The sequence below is a fragment of the Gopherus evgoodei genome, chromosome 5 (genome assembly GCF_007399415.2).
Source record: "Gopherus evgoodei ecotype Sinaloan lineage chromosome 5, rGopEvg1_v1.p, whole genome shotgun sequence".
NCBI lineage: Eukaryota > Metazoa > Chordata > Testudines > Testudinidae > Gopherus > Gopherus evgoodei.
Genome location: NC_044326.1, coordinates 50676468 through 50700283, shown reverse-complemented (window position 1 = coordinate 50700283; position 23816 = coordinate 50676468). Strand labels below are relative to the sequence as shown.

Below are 23816 nucleotides of genomic sequence, written 5' to 3'. Positions count from 1 at the left end.
CTGAGGAAGGGGTAACTTGTCCGAATTCATACCATGTAATATGCATCTAGATACTGAAATGATAGATTCATCTGAAATAACGGTTCATTTTAGCTGTTAGTGTGCTTCGTCCCTGTCCCCCACGCTCTCCACAACATGGGGGGGGGGGGCCGGCAAGGGAGTAAACAAATAAATAAGTTGTTATATATGTCACCAGTCAGTGGAAAAAGGGCAGACAGGTAAATTATCTGCCTGGCTGATAGACTTTCATGATCATTTCATAAGCAAGCAATATCAAGAGAGTTTGCTGTTTCTGATAACGGTAACACTAGTTTCACAAATTGGGATAGCGTAGAAGAAAAGTTTTATCTATGTAGTTTTAAATGTCTGACTACAACACTCTCAGCCATCACTAGACATGTGTATTATGTTATATTACATTGTATTTGTTGGGTGCATTTTGGATATTGTGAATTTAATTTAAGAAAGCAGATGGTGGCCTACAGTGGCTAAAAAATGAAATAAGATAGAACTGATGAACAGTCTTGCCCTACAACATTGTATTCGGGGATGAGATATGATGATATTTTATCTTGTGATTTTATTATCAAGTAACTTAAGAAATAACCAATGTTATCTCTGTAGAATCTTTTGGAAACATGATTTTTTCCCTATTTTTTGAAATCTAAAGTAAAAGCGATTAAAATTACTAAAGTGTGTAGTTTTATTCTGTGTTAGGATTGGTCAGTGTACATTGTTTATAAAATGAAACCATGTAAACACAATGAGCTGTAAAATGCTTTATTTTTATACAGGTGTTTATCTCAAATATATAAGACATTTTCTTTTTAGAAGACAATGCAACTTTGTATTTCATACTGTCTAACCTCTATTAGCTAGTGAGGTCTTACTTGTTTTGTTTTTATTTGCCTTTATTTTCTCTGGTCTCCCTTTTCTCACTGCTGAAATTTAAGCCTAGTTTAAAAATGCTACAGCATGGATTTGTATAAAGGTTTCAACATTAGCATGCAACACAAAAATTAGCTCTGCTGCAGAAATGAGATAACATGGAAGAAATATTGAAATGGTCAACACAGTATTCTGACATGGAATGTTAATGCTGTTGTGATGAAAAAGGCTTGATTTTCCTTTCTGGATGTTTTGAGGAATGCACATGCCTTTACTAAGAGCTGCTGGATGGTTTGCATCTGTGGCATAAATATTTTCATTACTATGTAGAAGGGCACAAGCAATAACTGTAGATCCAAGTATTCCCAAAACATGGGGTGTTTATATACTAGAACTGAAACCCAGGATAGACTTAACTCTTAAAACCTATGGACAAAGTGGTCCAATAGATTCACATTGTAAAAGCTGTCAACAACCATGGCATGCTGCTACATGTAGTATTTCATGTAATGCAAGAAACCAGATGCTTATCCCACTGAAGTAACTGACAGAGCTGCCACTGACAACAAGGGGACCAAAATTTGGCCCCTATTCTCTTCATACCAGTGGGCCCTGTATACATTGAGGCCAAATTCATTGGCTGTGTAATTGGACAACCCTCTGGAAGTCAGTAGAATTGCACCTGCTTTACCAATGCTGAATTTGGCCTCAAAACTTTATAAAACCTATTGTTCAATAAATCATAACACTTTTCCACCTCAAGGCATCATTCTCATAGCTTGTTCCCCCCCCCCCCTCAGTTTTTCTGCACATTTTAGAAAAATAAAAAAGTGAAAAATTCTATTTGGTAGAGTGGGAAAGCTGAGTCGGCTGGAATGTGTAGTCATTTTTCTTTTTTGATAAATCAGGAACCAAATAGTGGCGATTGGTATTTGATTATCGCCCTTTCATGCTGGTAAGTCACTCTCTGCCTTAGGCTAAGCCTTTCAGACAGTTTACAGTAAGGATAATAAAAGCAGAAAAAAATACCATGTCATATAAAACTTTACCCAAAACAAAACAATGAAAAACAATAAGGGTTGGTAGAGGAGGGGAGTAGAGGAAAAGAGGAGGTTCTACACACAAGGGCTGACAGTCAGAATAAAACATGCATTTGGAAAAGAAAAGCAATTTCAGGGTTTTCTTGAAAGTAGGGTGGGATGGACTGAGATGGGTATCAAGGAAAATTAGTTCCTCGCTGTAGAAGCCAATACAGTGAAGAGCCTGCTAAAGCATGATGGCAGAATGCCTAAAAAGTGAAAGGTCTATTGAAATGAGGCCTAGAGAGGAATTCTTAGGATGTAGACCCTGTCTATATTCTACTGAGGTTGCCATGCTAATCATATTGTAACACCCAACTATCTAGGTACTTGGAGACAAAAGATGAATCTTGGGAAGTGGGGGGGAAGGGCACTATGGTTGGCATAGATGACCCCATCAGGTATCCTTTTAGGGCCAAGGTCAATAAACTATCTAGCTCTTGAACACTCAACTGAGGCAATATCAGTTTTATCTAATAAAATTTTCGGGTTAAGGGGGAAGAGATATTTATCTTCATCTGAATTAATCCTTAAATTTCTCTCAATGTCATTTTTAAAGCCCTTTTGCATTTCTTGCTTCTTAGTATAAATGTGTAAGTTGTGTGTGAAGAGGAAGTTCCTGGCATTATCTTGTTTTTCAGCCATGTATCTGGATGATATTTCATTAGTAAATGGTTGAAACAACTAAAAATTGGATAGATTGTTTAGACTCTGAATAACTGTAGATGATAATTCTGCATGGGCGATCCAGCTATTTCAAAGAAGTTATTGATTATAAGGCTAGAAGCCATTGTGATCTGACTTCCTACATAATCACGGACCATAGGACTGTCTTGAATTAATTCCTTTTGAACTAGATTATTATCTTCTGGAAAAAAATCCAGTCTAGATTTAAAAAAATCCCCACTGATGAAAAAATCTACCACAACCCTTTGGTAATTTATTCCAGTTATTAACTATCCTCATTAAAAATGTGCACCTTATTTTGTCTGAATTAATTTAATTTCAACTTTCAGCTGTTGGATCTAATCAGTCCTTTGTCTGCTAGATTGAGAAACACTTTTTACAGAATTTTTGTCCCCTCATGCAGGTACTTACAGTTACCTCATAATATTCTCTTTATTAGGTTAATTAGATTGAACTCCTACGCCTAGATCCACAAAGGTACTTAGGTGCCTAAGTCCCAGTTTTAAGCACCATTGTGCAATCCACAAAACTCTTGGCTAGTGCCTACATCTGTAGGCACCTAAAATTTATTTGCTGCCTGAGTTTTTGCTGTGAAAGTTCCCTAGGCACCTAAGTTTCTGCCTCTGGACATGTGCACTACTGCCTCATGCTAGGCATCCAGATGCCTACCTCCCATCTAAGGTCCCATGTGATCCTCAAACTAGATAAGCAGAGGAACATCTATCTGACCCATAGAGATTTATTTGGTAAGTAGCCTCTGAGTATGCATACCACATTGGGTCCCATTTAAAATCTGTCTGGAGGAGGCAACACAGCACCACCCACCTTATTACTTTTAGCCCATGGTTTAGCATACTCACCTGCAGGGGCAGCTCCAAGCCCCAGCACGCCAAGCGCATGCTTGGGGCAGCATGTCCCGGGGGGCGCTCTGCTGGTCGCTGGGAGGGCAGCAGGCGGCTCTGGTGGACCTCCCGCAGGCGTGCCTGGGCACGCCTGCGGGAGGTCCACCGGAGCCGCCTGCCACCCTCCTGGCAACCAGCAGAGCGTCCCCCGCGGCATGTTGCTGTGCTTGGGGCAGCGAAATGTCTAGAGCCGTCCCTGCTCACCTGGGATATGAGAGACCCATGTTCAAAACAGTCTTGTATTTGATGGATTTTAACAGGGATCTCCCACTTCCAGAAGAATGCTCTGGCTACTGAACTACGGGATATTTTCATGTGGGTCTCTCTCCTGTTGAAGCTGTTCCGCTTTGGATAAATAATTAAGTGATAATTAGGGAAGGGGATTTGGACCCTTGCCTCCCACCTACTAGGTGGGTCCCCTAGCCACCAGGCTGTAGAATCACTCTCTGGCCTAATCTCATTGCGTGCTCTAATCACTGGGTTAAATGTTATAAAGTAGGCACCACAACCTACTCCTCCTCTGGCCATTTGGTGTAGAATGAGGTTGGTACCTATTCATTCTCACTAGAAACAGCTTAGGCACCTGTCTGGCTCTGAGAAAGGTTTCTGGTTTTGAATCACTAGCAGAGAGAGGCACCTCCCCGCAGCCCTGACCATCTTTGAGAGACAGGTATGGTTTTGGACACACCCCTCTTATAAGGTATCTCCCCGGGGGCTAGCTTAGGCAATTTCCACCTTGGGTACTGACTTTTGTAGATTGCCTTCTCAGGCACCTATTTCTCCTGTCCCCTTCATTGTGTAGGGAGCCTAGGTGCCCAACTTAGGCTTTGTGGATCCCATTATTTCAGTAATTTTCTGGGCACCTTCAAGTCAGACAGTGCAATGCTCAGCTTAAGGCCCTTTGTGGATCTGGACCCTGGAGTCTGTCATTATCAGGTATATTTTCCAATCCTTGAATCATTCTTGTGGCTCTTCTCTGAACTGCTCCAATTTATCAACATCCTTCTTGAGTTGTTGAGAGCAGAACTGGTTTTACACCAAATAAAGAGGTAAAAGAACCTCTTGATTCCTACTTGAGATTCCCTTGTTTATACATCCAAGTATTTCCCTAGCTCTTTTAATCACAGCTTTGCACTGGGAAAGCAGGACTGTATCCAGGTAGCTGCTGTTATAGACACAAAATTTGGCTCTCTCAAACTAGGTGAACAATTTAGAAGGGTGAACATATGGTACAAAAGAAAAAGCCTGTCATGCAGAAAATTGTATAAAAGAGACACATTTTATCAGTGTGTCAGTGGCATTCTTTTCCTTGTTTGATATTACATGTGGTATGAATTTTTTTTTAATATTTTGGGATGTGGTCCAATTTCTGCATAAGAGTAGAAAGACAGTAATTATGCTATTTAAATGCTGGCCTGCAGAAATAGTTTAATGAAGAAGAGGAAGTAAGGCTTAAGATCAGGGGCTAAAGTTACACCAGGCTTGAATAAAGGGATGATTCAAACAGTCTATCTTTGGTAGAAAGAATATTAAAAAAGTGTTACAGAGAGTTCCATCCCCGTATCAATTTGAGATAGTGTTTTTTCTGAAGATGTACATCTTGCCCCTAATGTTGCTTTTGGTATTACTCTGAAGAACAAACAAATCAGAAAGATTTAAATTGTCCCTTTATGTTCTTTGTCAATATAAAATTAGTGAGAGAGTCAGCTGTGGAGAGGTTATAGGAAATAACTTACCTACCTCACAAGAGTGCAACAAGAATTAATACTGAACAGTAGGCCAATTGCTACTGTGCAAACAGGCTTTAGAATTCCCAAAAGCAACAAAACTGTAGACTCTAGTTTTTCAGTATAGACATTTTTCTAGCTCTTGATCACCAGAGCAGCATACAAGAAAAAGGAACTTGCTACAAAGATCACTAGGTTCTCCTCCCAAATTTCAGTGTTACCTACTTTAAGCCTGCATGGTGCTGCTCTCCTCATCAAGAGAAACTTGAAGAAACCCTAAGGTAGCAATTCTGTCTTTGATTAAACTGTATGGTCAGAATTGCAGAGCTGATCAATTCTGGCTGCTGTACCCCCAGTAGAATTAATGGACTCTGCTCCCTATAATCTTACTTTATTGACCTAGAGAAACATGCCATTACAGGGTGAGCTCCTGCACATACAGGTGCACACTAGTGCTAGCACTCTTCCCCCCTTTTTGCCAATGAAAATAGCTCCTAGAACAAAATCAATAGTTTCCCCTGATTATGAACAAATAAAATTTACCCACAAATGCAACAAAATCTTACTAGTTCAAATGTATGTCTTTCCTTTTATATCTGTCAGCAGGGCCCAATAAATGAATGAGCCTCAGCCCCATCTATTCTCACAGCAATTTTACCCTTCCTGTCCCAATTCCTTAAGGTTGCAGCCTGAAATGGAAAACCTGTTTTTGGTCTTGGTTCTACTTGGGTAGTCCCTGCCCAACTGTCCAGGGTTTTCTGGGTCCCAGATGAGTAATTTTTCCATTGCACACAAAAGTTAATGTTCTTAATAGACAAATAAAAGGGTGTTGAGTTTTGAGTTTGTACTATACTTTGTATTGATTAGAAGTGGGTCTAAGCTGCAAAGTTCAGATTCACCCACAAAAGCTTATGCTCCAATACTTCTGTTAGTCTATAACACGGGTCGGCAACCTCTGGCATGTGGCTCGCCGAGGTAAGCACCCTGGCGGGCTGGGCCAAGCCAGTTTGTTTATCTGCTGCGTCGGCAGGTTTGGCCGATTGCAGCTCCCCGTGGCCATGGTTTGCCATCCCAGGCCAATGGGGGTGGCGGGAATCTACGGCCGGCACATCCCTCACCCGCGCCGCTTCTTGAATGGCGTTACTCCTGATTTACACTGAATTAAATGAGAACAGAACTAGGCCTGCTGTGTTCAGTGTACTTAAATGGAGTTCAAAGGCATGTCTTTGTCTCCTCAAGTCTGTATATAGTTTACCACAAGCTTAAAAACAAACATAGCTGTGAAAAACTTAGTGCCCCCACAAACTTAGTTTGTGTTTTGCCCTCACAAAGAACTGAGTGGGGCTTTCACCCTGAAATACCACTCATGTGAGAGAATCTGCTTGAGGCAAAGTTTTCGCCCAGATGCCCCTTTGCCTCTATGCTACCATTTCTCCTAGCTTTAAATTTTGCTTGTGCAATTATTTACCCTTGCAAATAATGCATTTCATATGTACCGTGGGCAATCATATCTAGTTATCCAATTTTTACACAGGCCCATTTTCACAGATTGAAGTTTTGCACATCTTTTGGTACAGTTTTGAAGTTTGTCTTAAAATTTGACTGAGTCACATTTTTGCTGTTTAAAATAAAACTAGCACGTGCCAGAGAGGAGTGGGAGTTTGAGAGTCTCCGCTTTCATCAAAAACAAACCAGTGTGTTTTGACTTCTCCTTTCTGGTAGCATTAATACACTTAAAATCTCCCTTTTATGTATTTTTTCCCTCTGTTTCTACTTTTGAAATCATATGACAGATTTCCGTAACAGTCAGTTTGCTATATTTATAGTCTTTGTTTAAAGGTTTCATCCAATATACTAGCACAAAGTGAGCACAGAGGTAGAAGGCTTACTGCTTTTCATCTCTTAACTAACATAAGGCCCAGTTCTGCAATCCCTGCTCATGACTGGTAGTTACTCACAGGACTAATCCCACACTGGCTACTCATATGAGTAACTACTACTTAGTGTGAATAAGGGTTGCAGATTTGCGATCAGAATTGTGATAGCATATACATGTTATGAAATTGTACCCAGCCAAATGCTCTACAAAATCAGTTCTCTAAATTGAAGCAGGGAAGTTTACATATTATAAATCTAATATTTAGCCTATTCATGGCACTGAACCAGTAGCAATCCCAGACTGAAGGGACTTTCAAGCAATTCATTTGTCTGACCCTGCAAAGCAAAGGTTAGAGAAGAGCAGTTGTGCAGGATGGAAGGAAGATATATTAAAAAAAAAAAAAAAAAAAAAAGTTCTGTATGGGAGCCCATCAGTTAATCATAATGCCTTTGCACCACAGAACATGAATGACCAGATAAATGTTATCATACCTAAGGTGGAATCAAAGCTTGGAAAATACAGAGTTTTGAGTTGGGTTTTATTTTGCTGTTCTGGCTAATGACATTCAGATTTGTGGCTAACATTTGAGATTGTTGGTGAAAGGCTTATTTCCACTGTTTTTCTGAACCATTCTGTCAGACTTCTTGATGAACCATACAGATGTTTGTGCAAGATGAAGTGGAAATCCAGTAGGACATTTAGATGTAAAAAGGTGCAGGCCAGATTTGGCTGCCTTATCCCTTTGCTGTTTATTGGAACAGCCACTCTGAAATGCTTCTCATCCCTATCAAGCTTAACATTAAAGCTGGAAAACATTTCTTCAGCTGGTATGAATGTTTTAAGTTTCATCACGAAGCTTACAGTGAATAATTGTTTCAATGAGAGACTACAATTCAGTGACTGGGAATTGGAGTAGGAGATCTGGGTTCCAGGACCAGTTCTACTTCTGACTTATAACATGATACTAGTCAGATTACTCAACCTCTCCATGTCGCTTCCTCATCTGGAAAAGGGGACATGCATCTTTGTAAAGAGCTTTGATCTCTACAGATGACAAGTGCTGTATACATGTTAAATACTATTATATCAACAGATTTAGGAGTATGGTTCCTCATAACAAAATACCAATAGGTGGGAACCTAATAAGCATGTTATGATGTCATGCCAGTACACCTGAATGTCTGCCTCATGTAAAGTTGACTCATTGCATATTGACAAATTTCTGAATCCTAAAATAAAGTTGGAAGGTTGGATTTTTTCAGAGGTGCTGAGCACAGCAGCTCCCACTGACTTACATGGTAGTTGTGGGTACTCAACCACTCTGCAAATTGGATTATAATTGCTACCATGTGAGATAGGCCTGCAAGAACTGGGGCAGATCCTTGACAACAGGTATTGTGAAAATCTGGAAGGGTGGCAACCCGAAACTCACAACTGGCTGGAACAAGATGAGTGATGTGTCAATGGAGGGCGGTTTCAGTTTCTAAATAATGATTTATTAAGTAGAATGCTTGGAGGAAGTTGCAGAAGGACGAATCAAAACCTCTACAGATATTGATATTTTGGTTCTTTACAGGTAAGTTAGAGTGTGTTCGACTCTAAGAACTATTACTATTCTGAAAAGGAAAGTTTCAGAACAATATGTGAGGGTTTAATTATGTTGTGGATAAAAAGCCCCTGCTGCCTGAAAAATGTATTATGTAATCAGCTACACATTCTACAATAGATCCTGCTAAGCTCCTCAAATAGTAATGGTAGAATTATGTGAAGTGGGGAGTTAGTTCCTAATTATAGGGGTGTGCATTTAACAGTGTTTGTGTAAATAACCACCAGTAACAACCAGGTATCGTGTTTCCACAGTGCTGACAGTGACTAATTTTTAAGAAAATGCTTTGTCTTCATCAAAAGTATTTTGTGTGGTTTAGGACTACTTTGATTTAGTGATGACTAGCAATGAAGTGAGATTTTTCTAGAATCACAGTTTTGAAATCCCAGTTAATTTTGCTTTTGTTTTACATGCTTCTGTATAGTTTAAGCATTTAAAACAGACTAGAATTATGGGATTACAAACTGAGGCAAATATTGATTGGTATCACTTTTACCTGCCACCATCTAGAACAGCAGTTGGTTTAACAGACAACACAATGGAGGTGTGAGAGACTGAAATTGGGAAAGGGAGGAAGAAATTAGACAGGAATATTTTAAGATGGACTGCAGTCAGCACTGACTTTTTTTTTAAAGTCATTGAAGAATTTGTATTTTCTTACCTATGCTTCCCCTATCAGCTCTATGCCTGATCTTTTTTCTTTTTTTTTTAAAAAGGTGTCGAGCTGATCCCCAAATTTGGTGCCTCAGTAAGTGATGTGAGCAGATAAGATGAGTACTAGCTATAACAATCTTTCATCACCACAGGAAAGCAGTTTGATCAAATGATCAGCAAAATGAAGTGTATATATGCCTGTGCATGCATGAGAGAGGGAGAAAGTTCTTGTATATTATAAATATATAACTGACTAAAAAGTGACAATTATCACTTCAACTTTTATCTTCTAGATAATTTCTAACCTTTTTCATAGTTTAAAATTTACACGTAAACCCTGGACTAATTTTATAGTTGATGCACAAATATACAGTACTTTGAGAGGATGGAATAGCTGCTGTGAGCGAATCTCTCTCTGTGCAGGTGAACAGGTAGATGTATGGGGAGGGCAGAGTAAGAGCAGGTAGCACAAACAAGGGGCACTCAGTGACAGGACCAGACTAGTAGAAGAGGTGATGGTTATAATTTCACCTGCTGTCACCGTAAATGTAACATAATACATTTTAAAAATTGTTTAAACTATTTGGGTCTAGATGGAGACTAAAGCAAGAGAAGGTGGAGTGGGCAGTGACATAGAAAGCACCCAAATTGTATTTAAAATTCATTATTTGAGAGGATTTGTAGCTTTTTGAATATTTTTAGCACAGTATTAAGAGATTGGTCATTTTATCCATGCTATATCTGTATAGTTCACCAAGAATTTATAAGGACAAACATACATTTTCTGAATTAATTTTGAAACATTCAAATGTGCAATGATTTGCTAATGGATTTTGATACTGAACTCCCTTTCTTATTAGTGGGAAGGCCTTTGCCTCCAGGCACATGATAAATAAGAGCATAAATTAGAACCTTTAGAAAACTGAAGACACCTGTTCAATAGGAGGAAGGGAAAAATTCTCACTTATTGATTTGGGAAACTTTTGGTATTTGCCTAGAGCTTGTTTTTTCCAAACTTTGATACTTCCAGTCACTAGTGCCTCATGTGACAGCTCATTTTCAATCTTAGTCTTACAAGACATTTTGGCCCAAATTTTCAAACATGTCCACTAATATTGGGTGCTTTAGCTTTGGAATGCTCAACTTGAGAAACGGAGACCCCAACTTTTAGAGATATTGAACACTCCATCTGACTGGTATCAATTACAGTGGCAAGACTAGCAAACAGGTCTGATATCTACATAAAGACTGTGCGAGTTCACTGACCAGGATTTTCAAAGGTGACTAGTAATTCTGAGTGCCTTAATTGTTAGGTGCCCAATTTGAGGCAGTTTTTTAAAGGGGTCTGATTAGGAGAACCAGGTACATGGCACTTTAAGGCTGGACACCCAAAAACTGAAGTACTCCAAATCACTAATCATTTCTGAAAATCTTGTCCAATATAATTTGAGGTGAATTTTCAAAACATGATTTCTATTAATACATATTCAGTTTTTGTATATTACCATTTATGCATACAAGTCATATGCAAAATCACATGTGCACAGATGGAGGCCTTTTTGAAGATGTATCTAAAATAAATATCAGAACGAATTGGTAAAGATTGTGCCACTTTTCTTTTACTTTGTATCCCTATCTTCAATTCCTGCCTCTTACTTGGCTTTGAACAATAGTTTCCTGTTAAACTCATGAAGTCTGTTAAAAAAGTAGTATGAACCATGAGAGAGTTATAAACTTATGACCATGAAAGTTTTCCAACTGCTGAAACGGTCATGACCAGCTTTACAGTAGGAAGGAACTGTTATTCATTTACACTTCTTATTGTGCAACAGTTTTAAATGACTATTTATCTGAAATATTTCTCAAGGTTTATGGCAAGTTATTTAGAGATAACAAATATCAGTAAGGCCTCTAGCACACACCAAACCTGTGCATAAGATCTCTTACACCAGCCTTGGCTGATTAAAAAGTTGGACTGTACATCAGAGACTGTTCAAGTAAAACTCATGCCTGTGCTCAGTTGAATATAGAGTTGTGGCCCATGGAGACTGTAGATTTAGGCATGTGATATCACATGGATCAAAATAGAGTATCCATACACAAGATGAGGGGTGTGGCAATTAATTTAATTTTTTTATCAGTCAGGTACACCCCTCAGGCTCCTGGCAATGTGCCAATGTAGCCCTCAGTTGAACAGTGTTTGAACATTCCTGTCTAATAGTTAACTTATGTTAATTTCCAGGATGTTGGATCTGAGTTATATTTTCCAAAGTTTTCAGGTAGCTTCGCTTAAGAGCACCATCCCTTTTCAATGCAACAATACAAACAGCCTATCTTTATCTATAGGCCTGTTTTTTCACCTAAAAATCTAATATAGTATAGTAAAACTCTCTTTCCACCTGCCCTTTACAGGATTTGATATTCAATGGCTGGAAATCTAGATATCAAGTGGCCGAAATGAATGTGAACCCTATCTTAGAGGAGATTCTGATTAAAAGATCACAACAGAAGAAAAGGACTTCTCCCTTAAATTACAAAGAGAGGCTTTTCGTGCTTACGGAATCAATGTTGACATACTATGAAGGTCGAGCAGAGGTAGGAGATAATTTTTTATATTCCATTGCCTTGGTTCTTTGAGAAAAATACTTGCTTTTTTGTATTAATGGCTTTCTTCCTGTAGTATATTGAAGCTTTTCTGTTCTGGAGGTGTGATGGCTGTGGGTGCTACTGAATGGGTATCATTGATCACTTCCCTCACTGATAGCACAGATTTATGGAGACTTAAATGATCATTCCATTCAAAAACAAATGTAAATAAGGATCTAATCAAGTCTGTCAAGTGCTAATACATAAAATTATTTTAATATCACTTTCTGAGAAGTATTTAAACTAGGGGTGCGTCTACACTACCGGATTATTCCGATTTTACATAAACCGGTTTTGTAAAACAGATTGTATAAAGTCGAGTGCATGCGGCCACACTAAGCACATTAATTCGCTGGTGTGCGTCCATGTACCGAGGCTAGCATTGATTTCTGGAGCGTTGCACTGCAGGTAGCTATCCCGTAGTTCCTGCAGTCGCCCCCGCCCATTGGAATTCTGGGTTGAGATCCCAATGCATGATGGTGCAAAAACAGTGTTGCGGGTGATTCTGGGTAAATGTCATCACTCATTCCTTCGTGAAAGCAACAGCAGACAACCATTTCGCACCCTTTTTCCCTGGATTGCACTCGCAGATGCCATAGCATGGCAACCATGGAGCCCGTTTTGCCTTTTGTCACTGTCACCGTATGTGTACTGGATGTCGCTGACAGAGGCGGTACTGCAGCACTACACAGCAGCATTCATTTGCCTTTGCAAGGTAGCAGAGACAGTTAGCAGTCGTTCTGTACCATCTGCTGCGCCATTGTAAATTGGCGATGAGATGACGGTTATCAGTCGTTCTGTACCGTCTGCTGCTGTCATGGGTGCTCCTGGCTGACCTTCGCTGAGGTCGGCTGAGGTCAGCCGGGGGCGCAAAGACAAAAATGGCAATGACTCCCTGGGTCATTCCCTCCTTTATGTTGTATCTAAAAATGGAGTCAGTCCTGCCTATAATATGGGGCAAGTGTACTAGAGAACCAGTGTATCAGAGAACCAGAGAGCACAGCCGCACTGTGTCAGATCCCACAGAAATGATGAGCTGTATGTCATTCTAGGGGGTGTCCCTGCAACAACCTCACCCGTTGCTTCCCTCCTCCCCCAACCTTTCTGGGCTACCGTGGCAGTATTTGTGTGATGAAGTAATAAAGAGTGCAGGAATAAAAAACACTGAGTTTTTAGTGAGGTAAAATGTTGGGGGGCAGCCTCCAGCTGCTATGATAGTCCAGGCAGGACATTAAACAGTAGGGGGGAGAGGAGCCCAGCATCCCGTTGCTATGATAGTCCAGGCAGTGCAGAATCTTTTCTTTAGACATGAAAGGGGCGGGGGGCTGATGGAACTCGGCCCCCAGTTGCTATGATGAGGACGGTTACCAGCCGTTCTGTACCATCTACCAGGAATGACCGGGAGTCATTCCTATTTTTACCCAGGTGCCCCTGGCTGACCTCACCTGAGGCCAACCAAGAGCACTCACAGGATGATGAGGACAGCTATCAGTCCTTTTGTACGGTACCATCTGCCACCAGGGAGTGGAGGGGAGAGGATGCTGCTATTCATTTCTGCAGCACCGCATCTGCCAGCAGCATGCAGTAGACATAGGGTGACATATAAAAAAGTCAAGAAATGATTTTTTTCCCCTTTTCTTTCACCGGGTGGGGGGTAAATTGACGACATATACCCTGAAACACCTCGGACAATGTGTTTGACCCTACAGGCATTGGGAGCTCAGCCAAGAATGCAAATACTTTTCGGAGACTGTGGGGACTGTGGGATAGCTGGAGTCCTCAGTACCCCCTCCCTCCTTCCATGAGCATCCATTTGATTCTTTGGCTTTCCGTTACGCTTGTCACACGGCACTGTGCTGTGGCCTCTGTCTATCGTAGCCTGGAGATTTTTTCAAATGTTTTCTCATTTCGTCTTCTGTAACGGAGCTGTAATAGAACAGATTTGTCTCCCCGTATAGCGATCAGATCCAGTATCTCCCATACAGCCTATGCTGGAGCTCTTTTTGGATTTGGGACTGCATCGCCACCCGTGCTGATCAGAGCTCCACGCTGGGCAAACAGGAAATGAAATTCAAAAGTTTGCGGGACTTTTCCTGTCTACCTGGCCAGTGCATCTGAGTTCGGATTGCTGCCCAGAGCGGTTACAATGGTGCACTGTGGGATACCACCCGGAGGCCAATACCGTCGATTGGCGGCCACACTAACCCTAATCCGATATGGTAATACTGATTTCAGCGCTACTCCTCTCGTCGGGGAGGAGTACAGAAACTGGTTTAAAGAGCCCTTTATATCGATATAAAGGGCCTCGTTGTGTGGACAAGTGCAGCGTTAAATCGGTTTAACGCTGCTAAAATCGGTTTAAAAGCGTAGTGTAGACCAGGCCTAGGATGATAATCTCAGCCTCCTGAGTACTGTGTTAGAAAGGCTTAAGCTACAGCAGGAAGTTAATTTACCCCATTTCCTACAGGACACTATGCAGCGCTACAACCCCTGTTGAGTCTCAGGCTCTCACATGTCTTCCTTGCAGAGTTAGTATAGGCACTTATGCAAGTGCTCCCCCAACCTCTGCTCCCCCCATGCACACACACAAACTTCTCACCTGAGTTAAGTGGTGCTTTCAACCTGGACTAGCGGACATTGCTTGGGATAAGGGTTAGAGCCTGGCTTCTGCCTTTGCTCAGGCTGGTAACCTGTCCACTTTTCACTGAGTGAGCCATTGAGTGATTTAGCTAATAGATGTTCCTCCAGTACCTTCCCACAACTTCCACTTTCTGCCCAGAAGGACAGACAGGTTCTCAGAGTTCACCATGAAAGAACTTGCATTCAGCACAAAGAACCATGGATTATGCCCTCAGAATCTTAGCAACACACACACTGTTGAGCACAGCACTAGTGAGGAAAACAGTAACTTGGTATGACTTTGCAGTATGACTGCTCACACCTAGGCTAACTCTGTAGCAACAGAGACACCCAAAGAGACAAAAACCAGTTGCATACACTAAGACAGAGAATACAGTCAGGCTACATCACAGTAGCAACACTGTTTGCTTTATGCATTATTATATACAAAAGACTACATTAATAGAACATTGAGATTTCAAAAGCAAGCATTTTGCAAAAGTTAGGAAAGGCCAGGATTAAAATTGCTTGTGGCCTTGTCTACTGTACAACCCCATGTAGACCTTTCCCCCTTATTTGCAGGCTTAACTTCCCTTTGAATATAGCTCATGTAAATGTAAGGAATGTGGCAAAATGGCCAACGTTGGGTCCTATGCTTTTCTTGGTGGGGGACTAGGACACTTCCCCTTGCCCCTGCTCTTGGGGAACCCAGGGCCCTGTTAGGAGCCCAGGAACATGGTAGAGGAGGGAAGCAATCTGGTTTGCCCCTCACTCTGAGCCACAGTACCTCTCAACCCCTGCAGGTTTCTTACCCCTTGGGTACAGTTATCCTCAGTCCTTGACACTGGGGGAGAGAGTCTCTCTGCCCAGCTGGGCAGGGGCAGCTCCAGGTACCAGCATGCCAAGTGCATGCCTGGGGCAGCAAGCCACCGGGGGGAGGGGGGGGACGCTCTGCTGGTCGCTGCGAGGGCGGCCGGCAGGTTGCCTTCGGCGGCATGCCTGTGGAGGGTCTGCTGGTTCTGCGACTTCAGCAGACCTCCCGCAGGCATGCCACCGAATCTGCAGGACCGGGGACCTCCCGCAGGCAAGCCGCTGAAGGCAGCGTGCCTGCCGTGCTTGGGGTGACAAAATACCTAGAGCTGCCCCTGCAGCTGGGGCAGGGTTTCCCTTCCTCCAGGTCTCTGGTGTGCCAAGTCTCATCAACACCCCACCTCTGCCTGAAGTAGGGGGTTTTATTAGGTTCCTGACAGGCCCTCAAGTGAGCTCTAGGATCATTTTTATCAGACAGCCTACACCTGATATGGACAAGAATATCCTCAAAATCAACAGTTGGATTCTCTGTTCCATTAAGACCACTTTGTGCAGTTTAAGCAGCAGAAACTAGCCTGGAGATGGTCAGTGGAGAATTCCTTCTGTGTTTCCACCTGCAGAAAGTTGGTGGAAGTGGCTGTCTTGTCTCCTGTGTTAGTGGCCCCATCCAGGGTATAAGGGGAAGGAGGGGCACAACAGGACGTGGTGAAACCGAGTGCCACTGTGCCTGATCCTCCAGTGGATAATAGCGTATTACAAAGTTTACACCAGTTGCAGAATTTAGAGTAGACCCCTTACTGCTCTAACTTCCATTGGGGCATGCAGCCAAAGGTCAGAGAGCTACAAGCGGATCCTTGCAGCTAGCCCTCTTCACTGGAAAGCATAGCGTAGACATAGTGGAGGATCAAGGCCCAGATGCTATATTGACTATGGAGTTCACAGGTGTATTTGTCTTGGGATGTGGATTAATCTCTCCATTTTCTGTGCATATGGCTTTGGTTTCAAAAGCTTCTTGGAACGGTTACCTAACTGTGCATGTCTTGTCTCAATTAACTTTTGACTCAAAATAAAGGTGAAATTTAATAAACATCTTTTCACTGCCACCCTGAGGAATCTCTTTTTTGTTTTTTTTTTTTTTTGTTTGACTGAAATTCTTTTGGATGATTAGGCTTCCATTGATTGATTTGACTCAGTGTATTATCTGAAGCAATTTTGCATTCTCTCTCTCTGGGGAGTAAGTTTGGAGAGACAGGGTACATATTTTTCAGTAACCTCATTTTAACAATATTTCTGCTGCATGTTAAATAAAAATGATTGACACATGAAGGCCTCTCTGAAACACTGATGTTAATGGTCCTTTGTGTCACTGAATAAGTGAAGTGCAAGAGAGTGTTCTTTAGATTTCTGGCAGAGGTTGTAGATCTTTATCTGCAGTAAGTTAGTTGATGGTATATCTATGAACTAGATCCGGAAGACAAAACTGATGATTCAATACTAAAGTAGTTCCAGTGCCTCTGGTTCTTATATCTTCACTGTATTATAGTAGAATAGTTGAAGAGTTTCTGCTCAGTTATGTGGCTGAAGTGCAGTGGTTGAGTTTTTGGGCATTGTTAATACAGGATAGATATGGATATGGCGTAGAGCTAAACTGTATATTAGGGCTGATGTTTACAGTTAAGGTTGATGAGTAAGACTGAGAAATTATCAAGAGGATACCATGGTATCTCCTTATCCTCTCAGTTGCAGTGGTACCAGTCTCCATCAAATGTGACATATTTAAGAACTCTGGGCCATCACCTGCTGCTGGGTGCACATGAACAACTGCTCATGTAGCCAATGAAGCTGAGGCCTGAAATCCTGACTCAGTGGTTGTCTGCCTGAGGAATAACTGAGTAAAAAATGAATGAGAAGCCCGGAACTTGACCTTCGTTTAATAACTGGGCCAATCTATTAAAATGGACTCAATTAGTTAATATGCACAAGAGAAATGATGGGTGGTTCATGACTGTAAGTAAAGAAGCAAAATTAAATACGGAGTATGTCTGGTAACGAGGGGAATATTGTATATATTTTTAACAACCAAAAGGCAGAATCTGGATTCTGCTGTCCTCTAACAATGTAAAGTAGTAATGAAGCAGCATGCACTGTGAAATACTGTTGAAACAGAGATGATATGCGGTGCTTAAAGTGTGTGTGGGGTGGGGTAGTGGTGGTCTACAGACCTGCCATAAATAAAATATTGAGATGGTCACTGAGGAGCATATTTGAAGCACTGTCTTACCAAAACTGCTCCTGCTCCCAGAGAGCCCTCCTCCACTTAACTCACACACTAATCATATAATGAGTGCTTTATCAGTAAAGCAAATCTGTATCACCAGGAAAGAGGGAATGTTTTGCAGATTAGCTTCAGCAGCCAGTTTTTTTAAAAAGGAAACCGCATACAGTATATTGCACGAAACTTTGGAGAGGGAAAATTTGGGCCAAGTACACTGGGGCAAAGCCCTAGACTTAGGAATAGTACTCAGGGAATGTTAGTGTTTCTGGTAAACAGATAGATAGATAGGATCTTTAAAGGTTTAATTTCTTCAAGGTATCCTGCTTTTAGAGAAAACAAGGAGAACAAAGAGCTTTATAAAAGATAATAAGGGGAAAAGGAGGACACAACAACTCTCAACAATGGAGATACCTACCAAGGATAAATTTAGCTCCATATGTTGTGGTGAGAAATTTAAGAACTAGTTAGACAGGAAGGAGGTTCTGTTATGGTTAAAGATGATTTCCATTTTTGTCTGTATTGCTCAGATACTGTGAAATTCTTGTGTGGGTGTTGGAAAGATCGCATGACTGCCTTACAGGACTGTACTAACAAGAACACGCACAAGTCAATCAGTGACTGATTAAAATCCCCCAAACCTCACTGTGGGTTGAACAATGTGTCAGTGTTGGAAAGAATCCTTACAGTCAATTTTCACATTGCAAAAGTGGCCAATCAGAGCTGAAAATGATTGATCTAATTTGTAAAGATGGAAAACTGCTCATCACACAGGCACTGGAAAAGGAGGTGCTGGTGGTGAAATAGTCATTGCCCCCCTTCTAAAAACCTGAGCATGATCACAGCCAAGGACGCCAGTTAGGTAATGAGGATTGCAAATGAACTGTCTACTGGCTCACCTGAGCATGAAGGACAGGCAGTCTGCTGCTGCTCTGAGTGGATTCCAGAGTTGCTTCAGAGCCCTATTCTCACAGAAGAGCCGTGATTGACTCATGGTCGTGTCAGACACTGCTGCTCTGGGTGGGAGAAGGCACAAGTAAATCAGTGAACCCTGTGCTCTTGCAGCTGGTGAGTGGGAGCGCTTGGAAGGGCGGGTGGAATGAGGACCCCCCTTCATCTCTTGCTCTCTCTGTGTGGATGTGTGATTGACAGGTGAGGGGGCTACCCAATGGAGGTGCTGCCATATGATGTATGGGGGCACTGCCCGGTGATTGAGGTAGAGTATAGAGGTGAGGGGCATTGCTAGGTGATTTGGGGGTGGGTACAGGGGTATTGCTTGGTTGGGGGACACTTGCAGGTGATTTTGAGTCTGAATAGAGGTGGGAGGCACAGCTGAGTGATACAGGAAATAATCACAACAAATGCTCCTGAAACAGACGAATTTTTATATCTTAACCTTCAAAAAATCCAAGCGCGTGCAGGGGCCCCGCCTGAAAGTTGCCCTCTTCTATTCAAATGTGAAATGGCCGACCTGTTCGTGGCTGGGAGGGAGAGCAACACAGCTCAGCTAGCACCTAGAGCCTGCTCTGCATTGTGCGGTGTGCCAGCCAGGGCCTGAATTGTGTTGTGCCACATACTGGGCCCTCACCTGCCAGCTGAGGAAACCATGGTGGTGGCTCCTCTTGGCACTGGAGACCAGCCTGGTGAGGGGTCACCCAGTGGTGAGGGGCTCTCCAGCGGGGAAGGTAAGGTAAGGCATATGCATGGGGGGAGAGGCGGAACAGGGGCTCTGTGAGCAGTGCTGGTGCAACCATTAGGCAACCTAGGCGGTCGCTTAGGGCACTAAGATTTGGGGGGCAGCATTTTCTTCGGCAGTGACTGTGGCGGCCAGATCTTCAGCTGGGGTGGAGGGAGCTGGGGCAGGGGAGCAGGGGTGGAGGGAGCTGGGGCAGGGGAGCGCGAGGAGGGCCGCCTGCAGCAAGTAATGGGGGGAGCGGCACACAGGGGAACTCCCCGCCCCAGCTCACTCCTGCCGCGCCTTCTCCCTGAGCACACCGTCGCTGCTTCGCCTCTCCCGCCTCCCAGGCTTGTGGCACCAATCAGCTTAGGTGCTGCAAGTCTGGGTGGCAGGAGAAGTGAAGCAGCGACTGTGTGCTCGGGGAGAAGGCGGAGCAGGGGTGAGCTGGGGTGGGGGAGGTGCCTCAGGGTGGTGGGTGGGGAGCTGCTGCGGGGGGGGTGCCTCAGAGAGGAGTGGGGGAGCTGCTGTGGGGGTTGTGTGTCCCTCAGGGCAGGGGCTCGGGGATGGGGGAGGGCGCAAGGTGGAAATTTTGCCTAGGGAGCGAAACATCCTTCCTTCCACTGGCCCTGTTTGTGAGGAGTTGGACTGATGCTGGGAGGCTTCCTTGAGGGCTATGAAAAGGTCAGGTTGTGGGGGGGGAAGATTTTTGTGATATTTTGGTTGCTTCCTCCTCTTTGCCTCTCCCCTGCTACTTTTGCTGTCGTTCTGGCACCCAGGGCTGATCACGACTTTGCAGATACAACAGTGAAGGAAAAAGTGCTGCCTTTGCCTCCACCATAGGTATTGCATAAAATGTGAAAAGCTGTTTGGCCAGGATTCACAATGGGATTTAAATATTGCAGTACTGACTTTTGCACCGCTTAACTTCCAGACACCTCAAAAATCACAGGAACAATGGCTGAGAAGAGTTAGGGTTGGCCTACACTAGGGGAGGGGATCAATCTAAGATATGCAACTTCAGCTACGTGAATAACGGCGCGGGATCGATGTCTGCGGCTCCCCCTGTCGGCTCCGCTACCGCTGTTCGCGTTGGTGGAGTTCCAGAGTCGACAGGAGCGCATTCAGGGATTGATATATCGCGTCTAGATGAGACGCGATATATCGATTCCCAAGAAATCAATTGCTATCTGCCGATACGGCCAGTAGTGAAGATGTACCCTCTGATGCATAAGAATGCAATCCACAAAAGCTAGCATGCGGGCAGGGAGCCAAAAGCTAGCTAATGGGAGATGCACAGGAAAGGAAAGGGGTGTGTCCTAAACTGTGCCGCTCTTACAGAAATAGGTACCTAATTCAGAAATTTGCCTACCTCTACTTGTGATCCACAACTCCCCACTCTGAGTCAGGTGACGTAGGGGCCTAAGTTGTTTGTTGTGAGAATAAGGGAGATACCCCTCTCTCCATGCAAAACTAGTAGGTGGTAGGGGTGGCAGAGACAGCACTGCCAATTTTATAACTTTTTAGCCCAGTTCAATTTCTAGTTTCAATTTCCCACCTCTGCCTGAGAGGAGAGAGGATATTAATAAGTGTCTCTTACCACAGAAAAGTGCTTCAACCATTGGGCTATGAGGAATATAGTCTGGTGTGGGGCTCTCAGTCTCTTCTGTTGAAGCTATTCCATTCTGTATAAATAATTAGTCATTGGAGCAGAGGGACTGAACATTGGGTCTCCCACCTCCCAGGTGGGTATCTTAACCACCAGGCTACAGTAATTTAGGGTGTGGGGTTGTCAAGAGCAGTAGATGAGAACCATAAAGTGACATGGAGCAGGAGAGCTAACGAGTCAAGGAGGTAGCACTGGAAAGCAGAAGTAGCTTGTGACAACCTGTATGGTTTCATAACTTGTCTTTGTGGCGTTAAATTAAGTTACGGTGAATGTGTTTAAGTGCTACATTTGAAAAGTGGCGTAGGTCTTAGATTTGATGTGTGTGTGTGAAGCTTGGTGTTTGTGGCGACTGTGGTTCTTTAGCTATATGGAGCCAAAACACATAAGGCAAGCAATATCTTTCAAATAGGGGTCATTTAAAATGTTCCCTTTTTATAAGTTAATAACTATTTTACCAAAAAATAACATGGGGAATGCAATTGTCCTTTAAAGTTGTTCTTCTGTTAAATTTGTAGAATAAATTCAGTCATTAAGATGTGAAACAGAGGCATTTTAATTCTGCTCTAAGTGAAAATCTCAATCAGTCCTAAGGGCTGGTCCACACTACGGGCGGGAAATCGATCTTAGATACGCAACTTCAGCTACGTGAATAACGTAGCTGAAGTCGAATATCTAAGATCGGATTACTCACCCGTCCACACTGCGCAGGATCGATGTTCGCGGCTCTCCCTGTCGATTCCGGAACTCCGTTGGGGTTGATGGAGTTCCGGAATCGATATAAGCGCGCTCGGGGATCGATATATTGCGTCTAGATTAGACACGATATATCGATCCCCGAGCAATCGATTTTAACCCGCCGATACGGCGGGTAGTCTGGACGTGGCCTAAGAGTGGCACTACTAAAGAAGACTCCATAATATTTGACTATGCTGGGAGACTATAAAGGTGGAAACCTGAAATAAATTTGGCAGACGGTAAAGGAAATGCTAGTAGGATAGTTAGCCAATACTGAATCAGCAATCCTGTGAACAATAAAAAGAAATGTTTCCATGTACATATAAATAAAAATAGCATTCACTGTTTGGGAGTTGTAATGCTACCTGATCAGTTTTCTACAATGCTCAGGAGATGGGCACTGGTGAGCCTTTAAGTACTTGGTGTGCATATACACAGAAGCAACTCCCTTCCCCCTACCCTTATAACAGAGAGGAGGAATAGATCTCCTAGGTGTATCACTGTGATACAGTAAAATACAGTGAAGAATTCAGTAAAACTTTCTGTAGGGAGAGGATCTTTCTACTTAACTGTTTGCTTTTATTTTATTTAAATAACTAAATATGTTAGTAATAGCAGATCAGGAAATTTTCAGGCCAATTTTTATTTAAGTGTAAAATAATTTGGCTTGTGGTAGCTGGACATGCCCTTCTTTTGAATCAGGGCTCCCGAGTGTAACAGAACAGGGTAAAAGCAAATCTTGGTCTTGAGCATCTTATTAATGTGGAGGCTCAGCTGACACTGAATTAAATACTTTTGGGTAAAGTCAGCCCTGGCATAAGTGAAGGAACTTTGCCTCAATGGAGCTGGACTTACTGATGTCAAGGCCAAATTGAGCATTTTTCAGTTTTAATACCTCATTTCACCAGAATGTATGCTTTTCTGCATGAGCTGAAGTTTCAATCTAGGTCAGGGGTTCTCGCAGTAAATTTTTTAGTGGCCTCAGAGTGCAGCCACCAATGCTTGCTGCTTTGACAATTTTTCCTAAAATACTTAATTAACATTAGGAAAAACAAATAAATATGCACCTGTTCATGACCAAATCATTGTAATTTATGTAGAGTTTTTTTTTTGAAGACTCAATAATAAAAATAATGTACAGTTGTCTATTATTTACTGGACCTACACAGGCTAGAAACACAAATAAGGTGCTTTGGACATTCTTGAGTTTTTTTGTTCTTGTTTCTTTTGCTTTTTAAAAAAAGACTTGCTAGCTAGTAAGTCTGCTGCTGCAAAAAGTAATATTTGTATATTTGTTAATATCACTTTTCACAACAGACTTACTAACTAGTTGGGAGGCTGTGAAAAGTGCTATTAACAAACATACAAATATTAATTTTCACAGCAGACTTACTCAACCATAGCATGCCAGTGGATAAACTAAGCCCTGGATGGGTAGGTGGGTAGAAAGACAGTGGGGGCCAAGGGCAATGGGGGGCCACTGAGGCGGGGGTGGGGAGGGGGTAAACTGAGGGCTGACACCCGCTGCAGTACAGCTAAGGTCCAGAGCCTGTGACACCTGGGCTGAAGCCTGAAGCCTGAGCCGCACCACCCTCTGGGAAGGTGGGGAACTCATTGGCTGCCTGCTCCTCCAGAGTTTGTGGCTCCAGAGGGGGGCAGGGCCCAACCACTTTCAGGGAAGGACCATTGGTTTGCTGTCCCCCCACCTCCCAGTCATTGCCCAGGAGGATGTGGCCACAAGAAAAGATCCTAGTGGCTGCATGCGGCCCTGGTGGCTGCATTTGAGAAACACTAGTCTAGATAATTTTACAGACTGCAGCTGGATTCACTGACTGCTGTTTATCCTCTTCAGATGACCTGAAGATACAGTATAGCAGTGGGTTTGACTATAACATGGTTCAAAAAAGAACTAGATAAGTTCATGGAGGATAGGTCCATCAATGGTTTTTAGCCAGAATGGACAGGGAT

General features: G+C 42.8%; 1 protein-coding gene across 3 annotated transcripts in view; it reads left to right on the top strand.

Moving 5' to 3' along the window:
• The window catches only part of TEC (tec protein tyrosine kinase), a 103505-nt gene that overhangs the window by 444 nt on the left and 79245 nt on the right, over positions 1 to 23816 (top strand). For 2 of the 3 annotated variants that reach the window (XM_030563343.1, XM_030563340.1), the window contains exon 2: positions 11835 to 12017. In XM_030563343.1, coding sequence (XP_030419203.1) covers positions 11880 to 12017 — 138 coding nt within the window. In that variant the 5' untranslated portion in view covers positions 11835 to 11879. Of the gene's footprint in view, positions 1 to 9495; positions 9517 to 11834; positions 12018 to 23816 lie in introns of those variants that run through there. The other variant, XM_030563341.1, reaches the window with a different exon arrangement.